Source organism: Oppia nitens, unplaced genomic scaffold (genome assembly GCF_028296485.1).
Source record: "Oppia nitens isolate AA-2021 unplaced genomic scaffold, nextdenovo-longstitch-racon4-pilon3 scaffold1_pilon_pilon_pilon, whole genome shotgun sequence".
Lineage (NCBI taxonomy): Eukaryota > Metazoa > Arthropoda > Arachnida > Sarcoptiformes > Oppiidae > Oppia > Oppia nitens.
Genome location: NW_026533199.1, coordinates 2,545,377 through 2,566,874, shown reverse-complemented (window position 1 = coordinate 2,566,874; position 21,498 = coordinate 2,545,377). Strand labels below are relative to the sequence as shown.

Below are 21,498 nucleotides of genomic sequence, written 5' to 3'. Positions count from 1 at the left end.
TAAAAAATTATTTACAAATTCCTTCAAATATAGACTCAAATGAATATATTATTTTAGAGCTCATGTTTTTTTTAAACAAATAAAATAAGTTTTGAAAAAATACTAATAATATATAAATAAATAGTTTTTTGTTGTCTCACTTAGCATTTGTGGACAAAAAAATATTTAGTTGCTATTCAATGATTAGCTAGCTTATCCCACCCATAAAATCAATGTTCAATACTACCAGTGCAACTTTTTATATATTTTTTTAAATCTCAATTATTTTAGAGGAAATACAATAAAAAACTAAAGGAATTGCTGTTAATTAATAGGATGTTCCCATAGAATATCCAGGTGCTCAATTAGATAAATTAAATTCTTAATAGCAACAGGGTATTTTCCGCAAATGCTAAATCATTGTTAAAACAAAAATGTTAAAATTTGTAGTTTTAGATACACATTTTAAATAATAAACAATAATAATAATAGTAAAATTGGTAATATAATTGAAAAATTTGTATTATATAATTGTTAAGTTTATTAAATTGTTTGGATAAAACCATTTGAAATAATGTTGTATTTATAAAAATAATAAAAAAATACGTATTATAATTGAAAGAAAAAGTTAAAATAGTTTTGTAGTTACTATAATCACGTCCATCCACTTAAAATAAAAATCAATTTTTAAAAGCACTTCAAATTAATAATATAATCTCATTTATTATCAAATAGTTTAGTGAAAAATAAAATATAAAATAAATTAATACTAAACTTGTTTTAATAAATAACCTTTTGATAGAGCATTTTACAGCCTAATGTAAATTACTGTCCTATCATTTATTATATACCTGTATATTACTAGTGCTAATAATTTTCAGTTATTAACTATAAGGCTAAACAATTTAATTACCTTCTCATTCAATTAACTGATTATGATATGAAATATTCAATGATCACACAATAATTTTGATAAAATTAATTTTCATTTTTTCTGTAGATTAGATTAGCACTTATTGTCATTGATTTTGGAAAAATTCCTTCAATTAGTTTAAAAGCTTTATTTAAATTAATTTTAAAAATTTAATAAAATATTATATATTTTTAAAAATCGCTATAATTTGAGATGTAAATCAATGTATAGTTTATACCTTCAAATATATGAAAAAATTGATGGACACAATTAATTAACTAATGGCAAGTCAAGTAAATGATTTTTTTAGGAATATAAACAAAAATTAATCAAAGCTTTTTAAATACTAAGATACAAAATCAATGATTTATTTTTTTTGTATTTTTACTGTGCATTGACATCGAAAAAAAATTTAGAAAAATTCATTTAATTTATATTAATTAATTGAATACAAAATTTAAAAGTTAAATGAAAAGCTTTATATTTTATGTTTTAAACCTCTCGTTTTGCAAAATTTTTTCCAATTCTTCTTTTAAATCATTTTCATTCGATTTAAACTCGTTTTTAGCCCAAAAAATTTTTAGCTCATTAATTATATCTTTAATAAATTGTCGTTTCTTGACTCTACCGGCAATGAGATGACCGGTAAATGGGAACTCCGGTATTGTCCACTCAGATATTTGAGGAATTTGTGAATAAAGGCCACAATATTTTAAACATTCAATAATTGCTTTTCTTAATGACGTTTGATTTGGTTTAGGAGTTAACGCTAATTGTTGTTTCAATTCATGAATGCTATGATTTATAATTGTCTGTCTGTTGACAATAATATAGAGAATCGTTTCCTTTTCGACATTTGATAGCTTAAGACGTTTTGCAACATTTATTAGTTCGTCGGAGTCCTTAAACAGTGATGCAAACAGTGTCGGCGCTTCCCATGAGTTCATTAAACCAGAGTCGACACCATTTGACAAATTTTTGAGCACTTTCTCAAACTCTGTCAAATCAAACGCCTTCTTATTATTTGTTCTCAAATTATTCATAAATTCATTTAAATTATTATAATTATCGTTAGTATTGAAACCCAAATATCTGGTGATATGAATCTCGTTAAACATACAATCGATTACATGAAAACAATTTCTGATAATTAAAATTCTCTTAATTTCCGACCAAATTCTTTCACCACTAATAATGTCCAAACCGTCGCAATTATTTCTAATTGTTTCCAAAGTCGGTAAATCATGATTTGCAGCCAAACCAAAGCGGGCATGAAATCTAAAGTATCGGAATATTCTTAGATAATCTTCACGAATTCTGGCTCCGGAATCACCAACAAATCTAATTGTTTTATTTTTGAGATCAGTTTCACCATTAAAATAATCATAGAGTACTCCATCGATACTCAAAAACATTGAGTTAATAGTCAGATCTCGGCGAGAGGCGTCTAACAAACAACACAAAAGATTTATTATTAATAATTATAATAATATTAATAATTAGTTTTTATTTTGTTATTAATTTCAATTTGTGGATAACATTGGAGAGAAACCTATTTTCCAGTCATTGACAAACTCGACCTCAGCATGTCTTCCGTCAGTAAACTTATCGATTCTCAAAGTCGTTATCTCAAACTGATGTCTGTCATTGATGCGAGCCGTTACTGTGCCGTGTCTTTCACCTTCAAATACATACATACAGTATATATCAATATATGATTATCAATAATAAAAAAATTTCCAATAATAAAAATAACAACATCTATATAGCCATTACCTGCCGGTGTGGTTATCAAACGGACATTCTCTATATTCCTGTTATTAAATTGTAACAATTTTTTTATAACATTAGATTGTGTGTAAATTATTAAATTTTTTGTTTTGTATTTCAATGTTAACTATAAAATTTTTTATATAAATAGTCAATACTTCATAATATTAATCATTTGTTGAGGCGTTGCATTTGAGGCAAAGTCTATATCGTTTGGTTGTATACCACATAACACGTCCCGAACTGCACCGCCAGCCATACGCTATAATCATTAATAATATATTTTTAATTTTTTTTGTAAAAAATCATTTATTATATAGATTTAATAATCCAAACTGTGTTCAAAATACCAGTTCATATCTATTAGATTTGAATATATTATCCAATATATTAATTTCAGGTATTTTAACAATTTCTTGAAATATATTGTAGGCCTCTTTGTTTTGCGATAACATCTTTTCGACTAATTTTGCTTTCAGTGATGTTTTCAATTGAATGGTTGCTATTTTAGTAAAACTCCTAATAAATGTCTTCAAAATCTTCATTATCTAAGACCAGAGTCGCATCCAATGACAATGAATTATCGACAACATTATCCGTTATATATTAATGGTTAACTAAAAAAAATTAAAGCACAGAAATTGAAACGTTGAATACCCCGATAACCTCATATAACCTCCGGTTTTATATCAATGCAAGGCTGACACTGAAACAAAAAACACAAAAATGCCTCAAAATATATGATGAAAAATCTTAATAGCAATGATCCGGAAAAAGTGGTGGCTCTGGAAGGACATGGATTTAGTAGTAGTGACCTTATGTCTCAGTTATCCTTATCCTTGGCCTAAATGATGACTTTTACTTTCCACTCCACAAAAAGTGGTGATCGGATTCATTCATTCATTCAGAGACTTGCCTTAACTTTGACTTCACTCCACCTCTAGATCTGTCAAAATTTTTTGAGTATAAAATAACTGAGTTTTCAATTAAATCTTTTATAATTAAATTTGACAACTATTTTATAATAATCATTGCAAACAAATTATAAGTTTTAGGAACTAATAATAGTTTCAAATAATTAACATTTCACTACAGTTTATAAATTTATACATCAATTTCTTCCATCAAATTAAATGATAAATCAATTAATTGTGTTAATAGTTTTTACTGGATTTTGCAATTAATAGGATTATATAATCATAATTACAGGTAATTTAATAAAAGTTAAAAAAAACTATTTCTAAATATTTTTAGTAAATATATGCTATAATTAGTTTTTATTATTATTATTGTTGTTTCAATTGTTTTCAGTTATTCAACAAAAAAACAAATGTCAAAATGGGTAATCAGTTAATCGTATTAATCATAGTATTAATGGTCACAATTGCTGGTGTCATATGTGTGGACACTGAGGACACACTAGAAAACCGATTGGGCACTACAGATGTTGTGGCCGCCAGTAGTGGCGGCAATCGGGCCACTAAACTGCGGCTTTGTCTAAACAACTGTGCCCTTTGTGTCCGGCAGTGGGAGACTGGCCTCTATAACGGCGAACGATGCGCTAAAAAGTGTCTCAAATTTAAGGCCAATCCCCGAGTGGTCGATCCCGACTGTAATTCACTTAAACTGTTTAACCATAAGTTCATCAAAAGGAAGAATAAGCGCAACTGAAGACTTTTAAAGGACATCACTTTATTTAATCCCATATCACTTACTATTCATATCTCATTATATTTAATTGTCACCACTTTTTTTAGGATCATTTAATCAATTTTTCAAAAATTAGTTTTTTAATTACATTACAATTAAATTATTTATTTTTTTTAATTAATAGTTAATCGAAAAAACAATTTTGTAAACAATTATTGTTTTATATAATGAATTTAAGTGCCATTTATTGTTATAATTATAATCAAATTTATTTGTCAAATAAAAAAATTATATGATTTTTGTTTGTTATTACTTACAATTTAGTAGTAATTTTGTTGTTAATTATTATTATTATTAAATATCAAGTTTTATCAATCAATTTAATGGTCACAACAAAACATTAGTTAAATAAAAACATGTCTTCAATACACAGTTTGTTGACAACATGTGATGCAATGTAGAGCTAACACAACACATGAGTTACTATTAATACTCTCAATCATTGCATTCAAATAGAGATTTATATAAAAAAAAAAATATTTAAAATTTTATTTATATATCGATGAATAAAAATAATTAGATTTTATTGATAATTAGATTTAATAAAATATATTTCAACGACTAATATGTTTGAAAATAGTAGACAATTAGTGATTAATAGCAGACTTTTAGTTTTATTTGATTACAAACTGTATATTAATTATAGACCTATTATTGGACACTATATATGCTTTGATAGGATAAGCAGTTTTCAGAGTTAAGCCATGAGTTCGCACAAGAGGTAACATACAGGCGCTCAGTCGCCTATACATAACCTTTGGGAAGGTCTGAGAGTTGTCGGTTGCAATTCATGCTGAATATCTTCCTGAGGAAGAGTAGGTTTATAGAAACGATACACAAATTGGTGTCTTATATATGAGTGACGACTAAATTGTTTGGTCTGACATTTGACCCAATTTGTGGTGAAACGTAGGCCTACGGACAGCACTATTAGCTCAATGTGCGAAGTGGTCGCAGTCCTAGACTATGACCACAACTCAATTCAGACTACTCCGTGACTTAACTCCTTTTTTTATTATTATCATTACATACTCTATATTATTGTCTATAATAATACCATAGCTTTTAGATACTATTAATGGACAATAAGTTTATAAACTTTTTGCTTAGTTTTCAATGCTATTCAACATTTAATCATTCAATGCATTGATTGTGTCCTTAATTTAATCATTTATTTGATTATTATTCAATTATTATTGAAAAACATAATTTTAAAGATACAGTAATAATGGTATAACATATACAATAAACAATTATAGTTCAACATATATATCAATATATTATGAATTATTATATATACTATACATAATAGAAATTGATGACTGATTTTATTTAATTAAGATATTATTCAACTTTTAATCAGTTGTGGATCAATACCATCGATGAGCATCTTTTGTTGGACGGCCTGTACGGGTATACCCAAGCGAACCATTTTCTTATATTTATCGAGTCTTGAATCTACCACTTCTTCTTCCTCTTGCGATTCTTGATGCGACTCATTGCTGTCCATACCGTCATTGCTTTGTTGTCCATTAGTATCACTTTCTTGTGTCTCATTTGTTATCAAACTGTTGGTCACAACTTCTTGACTGTCATTCGTTTGATAGGTTGGTGTGATTTGAGGCAATGGTCTATCAGTTGTTTGATCACTTGAGTCACTACTAGCACTCACAGTGTTGGTCGACGCCGACGAAAGGCCGGCAATTGAATTGAGTTTCAGTTCAAGAATTGTCAGATTAGTATTACAACGAAGAATCTGTTGGTTCAGATCGTAAAGTCTTGAGTCGACAGTCGCTGACAATTCATTGAGATTTTGGACAATCGATACAATAAAATGATTAACAAAAGTTACCAAACGATTGCTCTTCAATGGTTTCAACTTATCCAATGAGATCTGTTTGTGTGATAACTCTTTGATATCGGAAGACATGGCCTATCGATGTCTTGAGGAAATCGGTTGTAAAAACAAAGTAATAACTAAACAGATGTTAAATCACTTCTAAAGGCGTTTTGATGTTTGCATTGGATTTCATCACCGTTTTCATCACAAATTGACAGATTATTTGCAACTTTTTCATATAAGACATATAACACACAATCGTAGACACTTCTCATATACTAAAAAAGTACTCATTTGTCGGTTAATTATAAAATTATATGTATAGTATATTCAATAAAAAGGTTATATTTGTTTCGTTTGAATAGCAAATAGTTGCGCCCTTTTTGGCAATCATTGGCTATATTGGCGCTCAAAATATTAATAGCGCTTAGCGTACATAAAACGCATCGATATTATTGTCATTTAGTTTATTGTGTTTTTTGATAATTGTTTGTTTGTCTCAATTAAATTACCGAAATATGGCCACTCCTTTGCCGAAGTTGACCGCCGGTGCCATCGAAAAGATCGAGAAGAACGAACACGTGGACCGAGCGATACTTCAGATAATGTTATACAAACAGATGAGCCAACAGTCGACTCAAGTGAAGTACAGATTTCAGTTGAGTGATGGCCAACAAAACGGCAGTAATTTTATTGTCGTTGTGCCCGAACTGATCCGTAAAATAGAAAAGGGAGACTTTGAAAAGTTTACGGTCGTTGAGCTGACCAACTATGCCATTAACAATGGACTGCAAGTGGGGCGACAGGTATACCATAAAAATAGACATTTTAGTTATGAATTGATATTTACCGGTAATGTCTTTATCTCTCCCCAAATGTCAGATTATTATCATCAATGATATGAATGCTCTAATGGCGGGTTCAAAAATTGGCCACCGATTGGACTCTAAGGATCAATCTGTTGGTCTTCTGTCGAATGTTACTAATAATCACAATTCAAACGCTAACATTCAATCGACCCGTTCAGACATGAATAAGCCGTTCAACACATCACTTCCAGCATCTTCTTCTAAAATGAATACCAGTAACGGTGGTAATCGAGCAAACATTTGTCCCATTAATGCCATTACTCCTTATTTCAACGCATGGCTTATCAAAGGCCGAGTAACAGCAAAGACGAACAAAAGAAATTGGAGTAATGCTAGAGGAGAGGGCTGTGTCTTCTCGTTTGATGTCACCGATTCCTCCGATGAGATTAGGGTCAATGGATTCAATAAAGAATGCGAACGATTTTTCGATTTAATCCAATTGAATAAAGTCTATTACATAAGTAAAGGAACAGTTAAATCGGCAAACAAAAAGTTTTCTAATTTGGCCAACGATTATGAAATTTCATTGACGTCGGACAGTATTGTCGAAGAATGTACTGACGTAGCCGTTGAAGACATTCCTAGAATGAGATATCGATTCGTCCAAATACGAGATCTGGCTAACGTCTCATTACAATCGGTTGTCGATGTGATTGCCATTATTAAGACAATGGAAGAGTGCACAACAATCGTCAGCAAAAAGACAAACAAAGAGATGACAAAACGTGACATTTATTTAGTAGACAATACTTCATATGAGGTGCGCTTTACTCTATGGAATGAGTCGGCACAAGAGTTTACTGGACAACTAAATGAATTGATTGCCATTAAGGGCGCTCTTGTCGGTGACTACAACGGTCGTGTCTTATCAGCTGTTCAGAGCACATCCTATCAGATTGATCCCGATATACCCGAAGCAAATATTATTAGAGGTATATTAAGAAAATAGCTTTTTTGAGTCATATTTTAAGATTGATTATATATTTTTTAATTTAAAAGAATGGTATCTAAGAGACGGTCAAAACGCGACAACAAACGCTTTGAGTCGGGCCGGCGGTGATCAGGGAAATAAGGATAAGGATTGGAAATATATGTGTCAAATCAATGACCAGTCTATTACTCAAGACGCTCGGATCTACTTCAACTCGAGAGCCAAAATCGTACAAACAGGACGACAACCACTGTATAGATCTTGTGGTCAAAATGGTTGTATGAAAAAAGTGATGGACTGTAATAACGGTCTTTATCGGTGCGACAAATGTCAGAGCGAATCACCAAATTTTCAGTGGAGACTGATTTTGTCTGTTGTATTGAGCGACTGTACCGGAGAGTGTTGGGTCACACTATTCCAAGAACAGGCAGAAAAGCTATTGGGTATAACAGCACAGGAATTGAGTGAAATACAAGAAAGAGATCCACAAGACTTTCTAAAAGCGTTGACTACCGCTGAATTCAAACAGTATGTCTTCAGAATTGGCTCCAAAGTGGAAAACTTTATGGAGGAAAGTCGTGTCAAAAATACTGTCTTCAATTTCACACCAGTTGATCCAATTAAGCACTCAAAACAATTGATTAACAATATTAAGGAATGGATTCCATAAATCAATGGATTTAAATCTCTTTTTTATATAAAAATTATATTTGAATTATTTGCACATTTATTTAATTTTGATTATTCATTTCTAATATTTGTTTGTGTTTAATATGTATCACACATTTATTTATTTTCAATGGCTTATTAAAAAAAAAGAAAAGTAATCAATAGATTCAATTAATACAAAGTGTCGATTGAAAACTTTATGATAACAAAAACTTTATTACAAATTAAAGTTCATTAATTGATTATAATTTATATTAATAAAAAATAAATGGTTTTAAACATTATATTTTTCTTTAAAAAACTAATTGTGTGTTAAACTAATCTGAATTATGACTCATGAAGTAAATTATTGAAGGCATTATAAGATGACTCCAAATCAAAGATCAATTGTCTCACTTGATTCTCACTCAGTTCATCGCTGGCCGCCATCGATGACATAGTTGTTAACCATTGCATCACTTTTTCTTTGCCTACAAAACTAGACGATAGTAATGTCAACCGATTCATAGTGTCATACAATTCTCTTAAGTCCGGCTGAAGCTGTCGTTTACAAAGATTAGACGCAAAACAAAAAAGTGAATCAATTTGTCAATTATACTGTATATACAATACAATACCTCATCCATTGATTTGATTTCAAGTCTAAGTTTGTCGATAGTCGTGATAAACAGCGACACAATATCGGCAATACATTTGCTGGTATTTCCTTTGTCATCCTTGATGGTGATGGGTCTGTCCTCTTTGATGCGCTCCATAGCTGCGGGACAATCAAAACGATATCGATTCATGAATGTCTCGACATCGGGTATGTCTGACGACTGGACCTGTTTGAAGGCAGCTTTGTATTGGACCAGCAGTTTAGATGAGGCGGCCGTATATTCTTTAGCGGTCACACTATCCTTAATGTAAGCCTTTTCTAGACATTGAAGACTGTTGATGACGGCATACAAATCGGCCAAATTGTCATACTTTTCGCGCTCTCTGGCCGTCCGATACAGACGTTGTTCTTCGTATAGATCACTGGACGACATGACTGTAATTAATTGGCGGATAAAAACAAAACACCAATTAATCCGATCAGAGTTGGCGCTGAAGTATGGGATCAACTAATTAATCGATGACTCAATAATACTATTGAGTGATAATAGTAATCAAAAACAATGTTTACATTGATTTGCATTAAAACGTCAATTCAATGATTCATTCATTAATTCAAACATATATTTGTGTCCATTAGAGGGCGCTTTCAAACCAATTGTATCGCAATTTTTATTTTATTAGTTTAAATAATAATAATTAGTTAACTATTAGTATTATTAACTATAACTATTAGTTAAATTTATAATACAAAAAAACTATAATTTAGTCCTTTTTATTTAATAATATATATATATATATATATATATATATTAATTTCTATAATTTAATAACTTATTCATAAAGAGATATTTATAAAAAAAACTCAATTTATTGTTGTTTTTTCAATTAATTTTATTCAATGAATATTATCATCAATTTTCATACACAAAAAATAATGGTTGTATTAGTTTAGAAATTTCTGCAAAAAAGAGACAAAATTAAGTAAAAATGTTTTCGTCGATTAAAATACAAAACAATTATAAGAAGTCATACTTCGGTAAAATGTTGTCTCTTTTAGCCAATCTGTTGATACAATCGTCAGATTCACCCTATAATTACAGTCAATCAGACAATAAATAATATTAGTTTTTTTGGTCATATAATTATTAGATTAGGTTTTTCGACAAACCATTCTTCTGAGTGCACCGCAGATGGCATAAGCCGTATGATTTGATGTCACAATACCGGTGGTCTCATCCACTTCAGCCAAATTGATTTGAATCGACGCGTGATCTTTAGCGTGAATAATACGGTTTGAGGCCGAACTGATTACCACACGAAGACAATGTCGACAAACAAACAAAATGGTTTCAATTATCATCACTTCTTCAAACATTATAATAATCATAAAAATCATACCATTTTCTCGGGATATACAGATCAACAGTTTCTCCGACGTCGTTCTGCATGTCTATCGGGTGTGTCGTTTGGATCAGTTGATGGCCAATAAATAAAATCAAAATTGATTTGATTGATGTCTTGAGAAGACTTATTGGTAGACAATCAGCAAACAGGAAAAGGATGTGAAAGACGTTTAATGCAATCAATTGTATGAATGTGTTTGACATTAATAACGTTGTGTTTGTATAATATGTATAAAAATTCATTGAATTCTGTGTGATATGAGTGACGATTCTGTAGTAATAATAGTCTTATAGTATATACTGTATAATACTATTTGCTCTCAACAGTCAATGCAATGCTATTCCCTAATACTATAATACAAATATAGTCAACAATTTGTGGTATCAAATGGTAGTACCAATGGATGACTTAGTAGTCGATGAGACAGAGCCTACTCCTCAACAACACTATACTAATATGTGACACAATATTCATAGTGGCTCTGTGTGTGTATCTATCAGTGTATATATGTGTCCAACCATTTCCTCTTTTTATTTTTTAATGACTTCTTGTGGCAGGAGATCCACACTAACACCAGCCATGTCTTAGTTGATTAATATTTAAGTGTTTTTCGTCAAGAATTTCTAGTATTAGTCACATAGTGCTAGTGTTAGACAATTGATTTGTTTCATTCATTTTGTTATAATATAATATTATATTATATATAAAATTTTATATATATTTATCTGCGATAAGTGTGTCAGTATATCTCCACTCTCTCTCTCTCTTTCTCTATTTCTATCACTGTCTCTATTAAGATAAAATACATATTAAAAATATATGCGATATTATTGGAGACAATAATTATATTATTATTATTATATTTAAATAAATTATATATTCATATACAGTATTTACCAATTGATAATTCTTATGGTTGTAACAAATATTTATTTATTAATATAATTATTATTATTATTATTAAGAGACAATCCGTTATTTTATGATAATTAATAAGTGAAATGCCTTTTTTCTATTCAATTAATTTCTTATATTTATATTTATATAAAATAAAAAAATAATTATTATGTGATTGATTGATCAAATTCTGGTGATTCTCTGTTATAATATTTGTTTACCACTATTATTATAATTTTTATAATATATATATATCTATATAATTATGCCAAACAAACAAATTCTGCTTCAATTATAGCAATTCTTAATTATTCAAACAGTATTTATATGTATATATATATATACTGTAAATATATTTATCTAAATGATTGAACATTACATCGATAAACAAGCAATTAATGGATTTTAATTTAATTTAAGTGATGATAAAATTCCTATAAAAATGTAAGTTTGTTAAAAAATTTTGTTGTCGTAATTTAGCTATAATTATGTGTGTGTTTTACGCTTAAAAGTGATTAATTGATAGTAAATTCGTGTTTCACATGTTATTCACGTATCAATTAATTTATGTATGCAATAATGATTGATTTATTAATTAAAAATCACTGTCTATGAACTTATAGTTTTATGTAATGATACAGTAATATACTACATATATTTGAGTTATCTATATATACAGTATTAATAACCAATAATTTTCTAATTATATAGTTTAATATAATATGTGATAAGTGATGTTAAAACTCCATATAAATACACAATTTTATTGCACTTTCATGGCTTTTATTAAACTATAATAATAATAATTATACTTTATTAAGTGAAAAGTAGCGCTCAATTGATTTTCAAGTATCATAATATTTGTTGATCTCAAGCTAAATGTGCGCCCATTTGACACATAATTCTCAAAAAATAAATTAGTTAATCTTTAATTCACAAATATTATGAATTTATGTTCAATAAACTATGGATATTATTATTATAAAAAATTGTCCAAAAATACCAAATATTATAATATTATAGTTTTATCAATTATTTTCAACAACAACAACAAAATCCTATAAATATTGAAAATGTTAACATTTAATGATCTATTTTGATATTTATATTTTTTATATGATTCACAAAATTGTTATATGTTTTTATTGATCTGTTTTGTATATGTTAAATGTTTTAATATAAAAAGATACATTAAATGAATAGGAAATTTTAAATGTAGATAATGACTTTATATAAATACAGTACTATATATTATATATTTGTAAATAATATATATATATATATATATATATATATATATATATATATATATATATATATATATATATATATATATATATATATATATATATTGCAATTAATCTAAGCAAGCAATATATAATATAACTCTTTAAGTAGAAGTTCTCTATAACTAATTAATGAAATAATATAATTATCAAAATAAACAAACAATTTTATGTTTGCTAATATCAGTATACTATTAAATTATTGTACTGTATTATACTGTACAATGTTATTGTACTAACAAAATGTATTTGTCTTAGTATGCCTTAAAAACATTACTATAAGTATTCATGTATTTTTGTATCAATAGATTTTAAGATAAATATCGACTATTATTTTTGTGTGAAATAATTATTATACTGTTTTACAAAAGCTTAATACTAAATGCATTAAAATATAAAATATATTATGTAGTTGTGGTTAATATACCTGAATTTATCTTTTAAAAAATATATCTATATTTATATTTCACAGTAAAAGGATTTAGACTAAAATGCTATTAAATCTACATTATTTTATTAGACTAATGCCATGTATTTAACTTTTAAACATATTTATTAGTATTATTATTATTATTATTATTATTATGATTATTACTGTATTATCTAACACTGTTTATTTATACAGTGTATTATAGTATGACACAATATTTTAAATATTATATTAATTGGTATTAATACTGTATATAAAAATATATAGATTGAGTAAATGAAAATTTTAAAAACACACACGAAAGCTATCAATTGGGGAATTGAATAAATTAGATTCAATATATTAATATATATAAGTGACTACTAAAAGCTAATAAACTATTTGCAAATATAAAAATATGTTAGACATATATATTATATTATATATATATATAATAGACAATTAATAGACAATAATCGGTGACCTGAAGAGACTTAGCGGTTGGTGTTGGATGTGATGTCTTTGATGTGTACACATCCAGAGTCGATAGTAACGTCATAATATTGATCTGATAGTTGTTAGCAACACATAAATACAGAGAGATCTGAGTTGACAAGCAATTGTTATATTTGTTATAATTGTTTATTTTTTTATAAATTATTATTTTGGTTATTATGGATATAATTTATATGACTATAGATCCCGGTTAAGGGTTAATGCAGTTAACGGTTCGTTTGAAGTCCACGTCGAGCCAAATGTCCGGAAGCGTGAAGTCAGAGGCCCTGGAACTGGAGGTTCCGCCTTATAATTCTAATGCATCTCAAGCGCCACAATCGCAGACATCGCCGCATGTCTGGCCACCGATGCAACGGAATCAGTCCCATTCCATGACGTCCTTACCTCCCGAGCCCTATATGATTATGAGAAGTCGGTCCTTCAATAGGAGAGTCACTCTTAATGTTGGAGGTGTCAGACATGAAGTGCTGTGGAGAACATTAGAGCGATTGCCGCACACAAGACTCGGTCGGCTCAGGGATTGCAATACACACGAAGCCATCTGTGAATTGTGCGATGACTACAGTCTTGTAGACAACGAATACTTCTTCGACCGACATCCCCGATCGTTCGCTGCAATTCTCAACTTTTACCGAACAGGAAAACTTCATTTAGTCGAAGAAATGTGTGTAATGGCGTTCAGCGATGATCTCGAGTACTGGGGTATCGATGAACTATACCTCGAGTCCTGTTGTCAACACAAATACTATCAACGAAAGGAACACGTGTTCGAAGAGATGCGCAAAGAAGCCGAGTCTTTGCGTCAAAGAGATGAAGAAGACTTCGGTGAAGGAAAATGTGCTTATTATCAGAAATTTCTTTGGGATCTCCTTGAAAAACCTACCTCTTCTTTCGCCGCGAGGGTGAGACTCAAAACACAAATGAAAACCTTTTTTTTTTGTTTGGTTTTCAAGTCAATAATTATTTGATTTTTTCTGATTGATTGATAATTTATTTGCGAGGATATAAAATCGATAAGTTTGGAAATAATTTAAAGTTTATAGCAATTTAATATAATATAACTAAACCAAGCATTTTATATATTAATTTTTATTAATATTATACTTTTCAGTATATAAGTGGTAGGTTTATTGCTATGCGTTTAACAATTTTTGTTTTTTTTKTTTGTTTAATAGCAATTACTCCCATTTAATTAATGCTAGGATAGCTATTTTAATTAAAATACTGTAGTCTTAGATATTAAGAGTAGGTAGGTGATTTACACAATTTATAATGTCAACATATTAAAAACAATTAGTTTTAATATATATATATTTATATATAATACAGTATTAATAGTAATATTAACAATAGTTTTAATAGTACATATCATTAGTGTAGTTCATTTGGGTATATCTAATGAGTATATAATGGATTATAAATAACTTTTTCAAGTATTATTTATGAGCTCAATCTCTATAAGATTTTATAGTATTATACTGTATAACAGTTTATTCATTAATGTTAATGCAATTTTATCAGACAAGTGTCAAACAATTTGTGGCAATCATTCAATTTATTAATGTTTTTTTTATATATAAGTGATTTATAGTCGCTTATATACTGTTATACATATATATTATTGCGATTATGTGTGCAAAAATAAGCATAAATTTATGCGATTTGTATCACTTGTTTTTATATTATAAGTTAATTCCAGCCAATTGTTATCCTCGATATAAATGTTTTCCAATATATTGCTTAAATAGCTTAAACACAAAAAAAAATCTAAAACTAAATTAACTAAAAGTTTTAGTGCAAAATGATTATTTGGCAATATTTTTGTCGTAATTGTAAAAAAATGTATATAATTGTCTGGCTATTGATTGGGCAGAGTTTAGACTAATGTCTCACTAATTTGTCTCAATATAATATATCCGACAAATGGTTAGACATTATCTTTCCAATGATCAGCGTTTCACTGGATGTTATCAAAACAACAACTCATGCCTCGTGACAACCAAACCATGTCTTTCTATATCTCTTTGCATGTAATTTGTCAACATTGATGTCCATTCGCTTCTTTAACTCTATTGTTATTATTATGTAATGACTTTTTACAAAGTTTTTTATTATCTATTTTTCATCATTTAAAAAAACTAATCTATAATTGATTAGTTGATTAATGAATGAATGCAATTAGCAAATGAAGTATTGTTTTTTTATAAGAGAGAAAAAAGTATAGTTTTCCGATAAAAACGGATATTTAAATTTCCTCTAAACAGGTTTTAGCAGTCGTATCGATTTTATTTATAATTTTGTCCACAATTGCACTGACCCTCAACACAATCGACACATTTCAAGAGAAACATCCGATAACTGGCGAACTCGAGGAAAACCATAAGCTGGCAATGATTGAAGCCGTTTGTATCACTTGGTTTACATTGGAGTATGTGCTCAGATTCATGTCATCACCAAATAAGTGGAAGTTCTTCAAAGGAGGACTTAACATTATCGATGTGTTAGCCATTTTGCCATATTTTGTATCATTATTTCTCATCGAATCAAATAAAAACTCTGATCACTTCCAAGATGTTAGAAGAATTGTACCCATATTTAGGATAATGAGGATCCTTAGGATCTTGAAGTTAGCCCGACATTCAACTGGACTCCAGAGTCTAGGCTTTACACTCAAGAATAGCTATAAAGAATTAGGTCTTCTAATGCTATTCCTTGCCATCGGAATCATGATATTCTCGAGTTTAGCCTATTTTGCGGAAAAGGATGAAATCAATACTAAGTTTAAGTCCATTCCAGACACCTTCTGGTGGGCGTCCATTACAATGACTACTGTCGGGTATGACTACTCACTATCATATCCTCATATTATTATATCATATAGTTTTTTCACATCATATTTTTGTGTTCATCAATCAGTTACTAATTTATAATTTAGCAAATAATATAGTAATTAAATATTTATATTAAAAATAAATAAATAACCAAACCTTAAGCTAGAAATCTACTACTATTGTTAAATTTAGTGGAAAAATATAGTTTTTATTTTTGAAAAAAAATTATTGATAGCTTTATTATTATTTTTGTTGCTGTTATTGTCATTAATGGTGTGTATGATTAATGTGTTTGTCGGGTTATATACTGTATGACCTCCTAATTAGTTATGGAGATATAGTGCCGACAACATTGTTTGGAAAGATCGTAGGCAGTGCCTGTTGCATCTGTGGCGTACTGGTCATTGCTCTGCCCATTCCTATCATCGGTAAGTCATATAAAAGCCACACAATTATTATCGCCGACAATATATCTATATATATATAAATAGCCACAAAAAATCAAATAATGGGTTTAATTCTATTCTATAATAAATTGATTGATTATATATATATAATCTATTAATTTATTTTTTTAAATTGAGTTAAAATTTGGTGTGTAATATAAAAATTAAATAAATAATATACTATATATCGTATATATATATATATAAAAAATCAAAACTTAAGAGTTTCCAATGTATATCATAAAAATTGTTGTTGTTTATGCTAACTATTGATTTGTCCATTTTTTTTATTAATTTTGTTGTTGAAAAAAGTAAATAATTTCGCCGAATTTTACAAAGTAAGTCAACAATTAATGTTAATTTGTATCAAATGATAAAAAATGTTTGCATACCATTTGTGTCTCTCTCTCTCTCTCTCTCTCTCTCATATATATAAAATCAAACCGTAAAGAATCAAATGAGACGCGAAAAGGCGTTAAAGCGGAAGGAGGCGCTGGAAAGGGCCAAACGGGAGGGCTCTATCGTATCATTTCACCATGTTAACTTACGCGATGCATTTGCCAAATCTATGGATCTCATCGATGTGCTGGTAGATAGTGGACAAAACAATGCCCAACAAGTGAGTGTCCAATCATTTTCAGATAAACACTGTTACTGTTTGTAATCTGCATTTGATTAGAACTTCTGACGCTATATCCTATTCACGCCATACAATACCTGTTCCCTCATAACATACCATTTCCCGCATACCATAWCTRTAATTCTCTGTTGTATCTTTAGGTTTAATAAAGTGCTTAAAAATTAAATTAATTGTATTGTAATGGTTAGTTAGGAATAAAAAAAAATGGGTAACAATATTACCTGATTATGTGATCACTTAAATTTTGAAATATGTTTGATCTTATAATATATATATATATATAAATATTAAATAGATTGATGCGATCAGTGTTGGCGGTGAGTCTCACGTGAACACTGGTATCGGTTGTTACAAGAACTATGACCACGGATTGTCGGGCGGATGTCTTAGTCAACGAAAAGACTCACTATTAGGTGCACCGCCGATGAATTGACTCAAATGAACTGAGATCTGAAGTGAATCTATTTGATAATAATTTAAATGATTGACCACTTAATGACCCAAATTCAGCCCAAGGAAGCTGATTGTCAGTGAGGGGTCGCAACCAAACCAACAATAACATCAAAAAACAATAAAGCAATTAATTGTAAAATATAAGTTTTAAAAAAATACAATATTTATAAAAAAAATGTTTTAAAAAATATTTTTTCAAATTTAATAAAAATTGCTTAAAATCTTTTGACTCATATTTTTTACTACTATATTCTGTTTATATTCAATTGAATGAATTTTTTATCATTTATATAATGCTTACTATGATTATACATAAATTTATTTATTCATTTATTTGACAGTTGATTGTGGAAAAATCAATTTAATATATAATTATATTTATTAAAACTCAAGTCCTATCTTCAAAGTGATGGTAATATACATTATTTTTTTGCGATAATTTCAAATATATTTTGTATATATATATATTTTTGAGCCAATTGAATACCATTTTTGTCTCTACCATTATTGAATTTATTATTTATTTATAAAATAGTAATAATAATATTCTGTATATAAATTATAATGCAATAAATTGTATACATACGTACCTATTATTTGATTAACATTATGTATAAATACATGTATTTTATAAACCATTACCGTATTATCATTAGTGAGAATATTTATATATATACTGTATATTAATAAGTTATACTGTATTTGCATATTAAACTTTAGTTATACACTAAATATATTCCCATTTTTTGTAATAATCAAAATATTAGTAAATATTTTTAAAATATACTTTTAATTGTAAATTATTTATTATTTATAATAAATAACAATAACTTATGTTATTATAAATTTATAATTATAAAGATATACAGTAATTATTAATGTGTTATAGTGTTACTAATGCAATATTAATAAGTAATTAATACAAATTAACATTTGTTTTACATTAATTATTCATTGAATTTTTGCTCAACTATATATATATTTTTAAAAATGTTAACATAAATACAATTTAATAAATTACAATAAATGTAAAATAATATTACTTTAATAATTCTGATTATGATTATTAAGAAATAATAATATACTGGTAATAAATGTTAATTTTTTGCAGAATCAATTGAAAGAATATTTTTTTGAAAATTTAATAAAAATTGAATCAATTATAAGTTAATTTAATTATTAAATCAATTAAGTGATAGATAAGTATAATAAAAGTGCAAATTTAAAATCATTTGCATTTATATACGTATGCTTATAAATATTGACAATGTTAATAATAATAATAATGTGATATAAGATTAATTAATTACTTGACTATCTTAATATTAAAAAAAAATTAAATATATTATATATATTTATATTATTTTTGATTAGCTATACAGTAATACTAACTATATAGTAAATTAATAAAGTAGTTAACTAATCTATAACATTTATGTCCAACAAAATAGTATAAAAATCTTTCTCATTATTTATATCATAATTATTGGTGAATTTATTAATTAAGTTGATCAGGCAGTAGATTAAAAAATTAAGATTTAAAAAAATTATATTAAAATAAAATCACACTGTAGTTGAATAATAATAATATAATAATAATATTAAATAATAACTTATTGAAAGTTTACATCAAAATAACAATATAAATATCAAATTATACAATAATAATAATAGTAATACATCATCATCATATACAGTAGTTATAGTTAATATAATTAATTGTCTCTCTAAATTGAATTTTAATAATTATAAACTAATAAATTATAATCAAATGTAAATTGTCTGCTCATTTTTCCATCAAATAATTAGTTTATCACAAATACCTTATTATATGTATTTTTAAAATATAGTTCTCATTATTATTATTATTATTCTAATGTCGTTTAAATCAATAAAATAATAACAATAATAATTAATAATTATAATAAATCCGATGCAATGATCATTAATAATAATAATAGTATAATAATAATAATAATTAATAATAAATCATAATTTAATGATTAGTTGTCAGACGTGGTCGTCGTGATACCACCAGCGAGTTTTCTGCACAAAGACATTACCGTTAAGTTTAATATTATTATTATCTAAACAATTAAAAAAGCATTTGCTTTCGGTTCCTAACCTTTGGGTTCTTGGAGCAGGTCTTCACATACAATGAATTATCTGGTGGTCTAAGCATTTGGTTTTAAGGATATTAATTAAACACAATTAACTTAAGCAACAATCAATCAAAAACCACATTACCTTTTCTTTTCTTTACAACTCGAAAGCATTGATACAATACTAAGACAAACTGATTGCACTGATAAGGCTGGAGACCAATCTTCAGTAAGTATTGACAAACATATGTGTCCATTGCTGTAGACATGAGGATGGACTGGAATGTTAGAGCCCATGAATGTCACCTCAGGTGAATCAAACGGATATTTCGGGCTAATAATGATAAATCAAATAACATAAGATAACAATACTATCGATGACTACAAATAGGCAAAGAAATACCTAAATTTAAAGAGCAACTGAAAGTGTTCGCCTTCATAGAGTGTACCAACTGGTCCATCAATGTCGACAATCCATCTGTCAATAAAAAATGATTATGTTTTTAATTGATTCAATTGTCTAAGAAATCATTGTAATTATATGACATACTGAGTCAAATTGGGACCAATGTTGGACTCATTTACGGTGACACCTAAAACATTGGTAACAAACAAACAAACAATATTTAAAAATGCCATTCATTTACTCTATAATTAAATTTTATAATTAATTAATAAAACAAAATTAATGACCAATTGGTGGCTCCTTCTGGATGGCCAACAGTTCCTTCTGAAGACGTTTCTATAGATAATAACACAAAAAAAACATTTCAATCGATTTAATGCCAGAAAAACATTTCAACATTTTCTGTGTCCAACCAATACCTGCATCGATGCCATTATCACTACAATTTGGACATCAAAATAGTAAAACAAAAGATAATTGTTATAACATTAATAATTCAAATGAGTTGTCGTCCGACTAAATGATGGTCACAATTGATCCGATAGTATATTGTTTTACAACCGATTATGTAATCAATAAATGCAATAATAATTGTTTACTATTTTATGTTTTCTGATGTCAACAACAATAATAATATTACATAAACTAAATGTTAAGTAAATAATGTCTAATAAATATACTGCACGTCATCTATGGATGACTATATGGATATGACATTGAATTTTATTTGGATTTTATTTTTTTAAGTTAATTCATCGATAACTTTGCAATTATAGTAATAGTTAGCAATAGTTGTTAAATAAATATTTGTTTGTCTTTAAAAAAAT

The 21,498-nt window shown here is 27.9% G+C and overlaps 7 protein-coding genes across 8 annotated transcripts; 2 read left to right on the top strand and 5 right to left on the bottom strand.

Annotated features, from left to right (window-relative positions):
* Positions 1–1,333: 1,333 nt before the first annotated feature.
* LOC128951800 (CCA tRNA nucleotidyltransferase 1, mitochondrial-like) lies at positions 1,334–4,764 on the bottom strand. 2 transcript variants are annotated; one of them, XM_054297073.1, is made up of 7 exons: positions 4,630–4,764; positions 3,339–3,608; positions 3,013–3,279; positions 2,821–2,924; positions 2,669–2,706; positions 2,445–2,573; positions 1,334–2,339 (listed from the first exon to the last, which is right to left on the bottom strand). In XM_054297073.1, the coding sequence occupies exons 3-7, from the start codon at positions 3,205–3,207 to the stop codon at positions 1,378–1,380; spliced, it is 1,428 nt and encodes a 475-aa protein (XP_054153048.1). In that variant the 5' UTR covers positions 3,208–3,279; positions 3,339–3,608; positions 4,630–4,764; the 3' UTR covers positions 1,334–1,377. The 2 variants fall into 2 exon arrangements, with proteins under 2 accessions (XP_054153048.1, XP_054153047.1); XM_054297072.1 differs by having other exon boundaries at positions 3,339–3,368.
* An 888-nt stretch (positions 4,765–5,652) lies between these two features.
* LOC128952191 (WASH complex subunit 3-like) lies at positions 5,653–6,440 on the bottom strand. The gene has a single exon (XM_054297537.1). It carries the CDS (start codon positions 6,300–6,302, stop codon positions 5,721–5,723), a length of 582 nt encoding a protein of 193 aa, XP_054153512.1. The 5' UTR covers positions 6,303–6,440; the 3' UTR covers positions 5,653–5,720.
* A 163-nt stretch (positions 6,441–6,603) lies between these two features.
* LOC128952749 (replication protein A 70 kDa DNA-binding subunit-like) lies at positions 6,604–8,742 on the top strand. Its single transcript, XM_054298189.1, has 3 exons — positions 6,604–7,018; positions 7,095–8,013; positions 8,081–8,742. The coding sequence occupies exons 1-3, from the start codon at positions 6,731–6,733 to the stop codon at positions 8,680–8,682; spliced, it is 1,809 nt and encodes a 602-aa protein (XP_054154164.1). The 5' UTR covers positions 6,604–6,730; the 3' UTR covers positions 8,683–8,742.
* A 250-nt stretch (positions 8,743–8,992) lies between these two features.
* LOC128952750 (vacuolar protein sorting-associated protein 28 homolog) lies at positions 8,993–9,905 on the bottom strand. Its single transcript, XM_054298190.1, has 2 exons — positions 9,299–9,905; positions 8,993–9,221 (listed from the first exon to the last, which is right to left on the bottom strand). The coding sequence occupies exons 1-2, from the start codon at positions 9,710–9,712 to the stop codon at positions 9,009–9,011; spliced, it is 627 nt and encodes a 208-aa protein (XP_054154165.1). The 5' UTR covers positions 9,713–9,905; the 3' UTR covers positions 8,993–9,008.
* Positions 9,906–10,160: 255 nt separating this feature from the next.
* LOC128951704 (40S ribosomal protein S21-like) lies at positions 10,161–10,901 on the bottom strand. Its single transcript, XM_054296959.1, has 4 exons — positions 10,680–10,901; positions 10,450–10,585; positions 10,314–10,369; positions 10,161–10,239 (listed from the first exon to the last, which is right to left on the bottom strand). The coding sequence occupies exons 1-4, from the start codon at positions 10,886–10,888 to the stop codon at positions 10,230–10,232; spliced, it is 411 nt and encodes a 136-aa protein (XP_054152934.1). The 5' UTR covers positions 10,889–10,901; the 3' UTR covers positions 10,161–10,229.
* Positions 10,902–11,962: 1,061 nt separating this feature from the next.
* Positions 11,963–18,259, top strand: LOC128952862 (potassium voltage-gated channel protein Shab-like). Its single transcript, XM_054298317.1, has 7 exons — positions 11,963–12,026; positions 13,977–14,695; positions 16,058–16,629; positions 16,952–17,052; positions 17,383–17,408; positions 17,522–17,689; positions 18,006–18,259. The coding sequence occupies exons 2-7, from the start codon at positions 13,994–13,996 to the stop codon at positions 18,141–18,143; spliced, it is 1,707 nt and encodes a 568-aa protein (XP_054154292.1). The 5' UTR covers positions 11,963–12,026; positions 13,977–13,993; the 3' UTR covers positions 18,144–18,259.
* A 1,846-nt stretch (positions 18,260–20,105) lies between these two features.
* LOC128951683 (ubiquitin-conjugating enzyme E2 W-like) lies at positions 20,106–21,312 on the bottom strand. Its single transcript, XM_054296931.1, has 7 exons — positions 21,091–21,312; positions 20,959–21,007; positions 20,816–20,858; positions 20,669–20,743; positions 20,411–20,599; positions 20,289–20,337; positions 20,106–20,209 (listed from the first exon to the last, which is right to left on the bottom strand). The coding sequence occupies exons 1-7, from the start codon at positions 21,103–21,105 to the stop codon at positions 20,174–20,176; spliced, it is 456 nt and encodes a 151-aa protein (XP_054152906.1). The 5' UTR covers positions 21,106–21,312; the 3' UTR covers positions 20,106–20,173.
* Between the last annotated feature and the right edge of the window lie 186 nt (positions 21,313–21,498).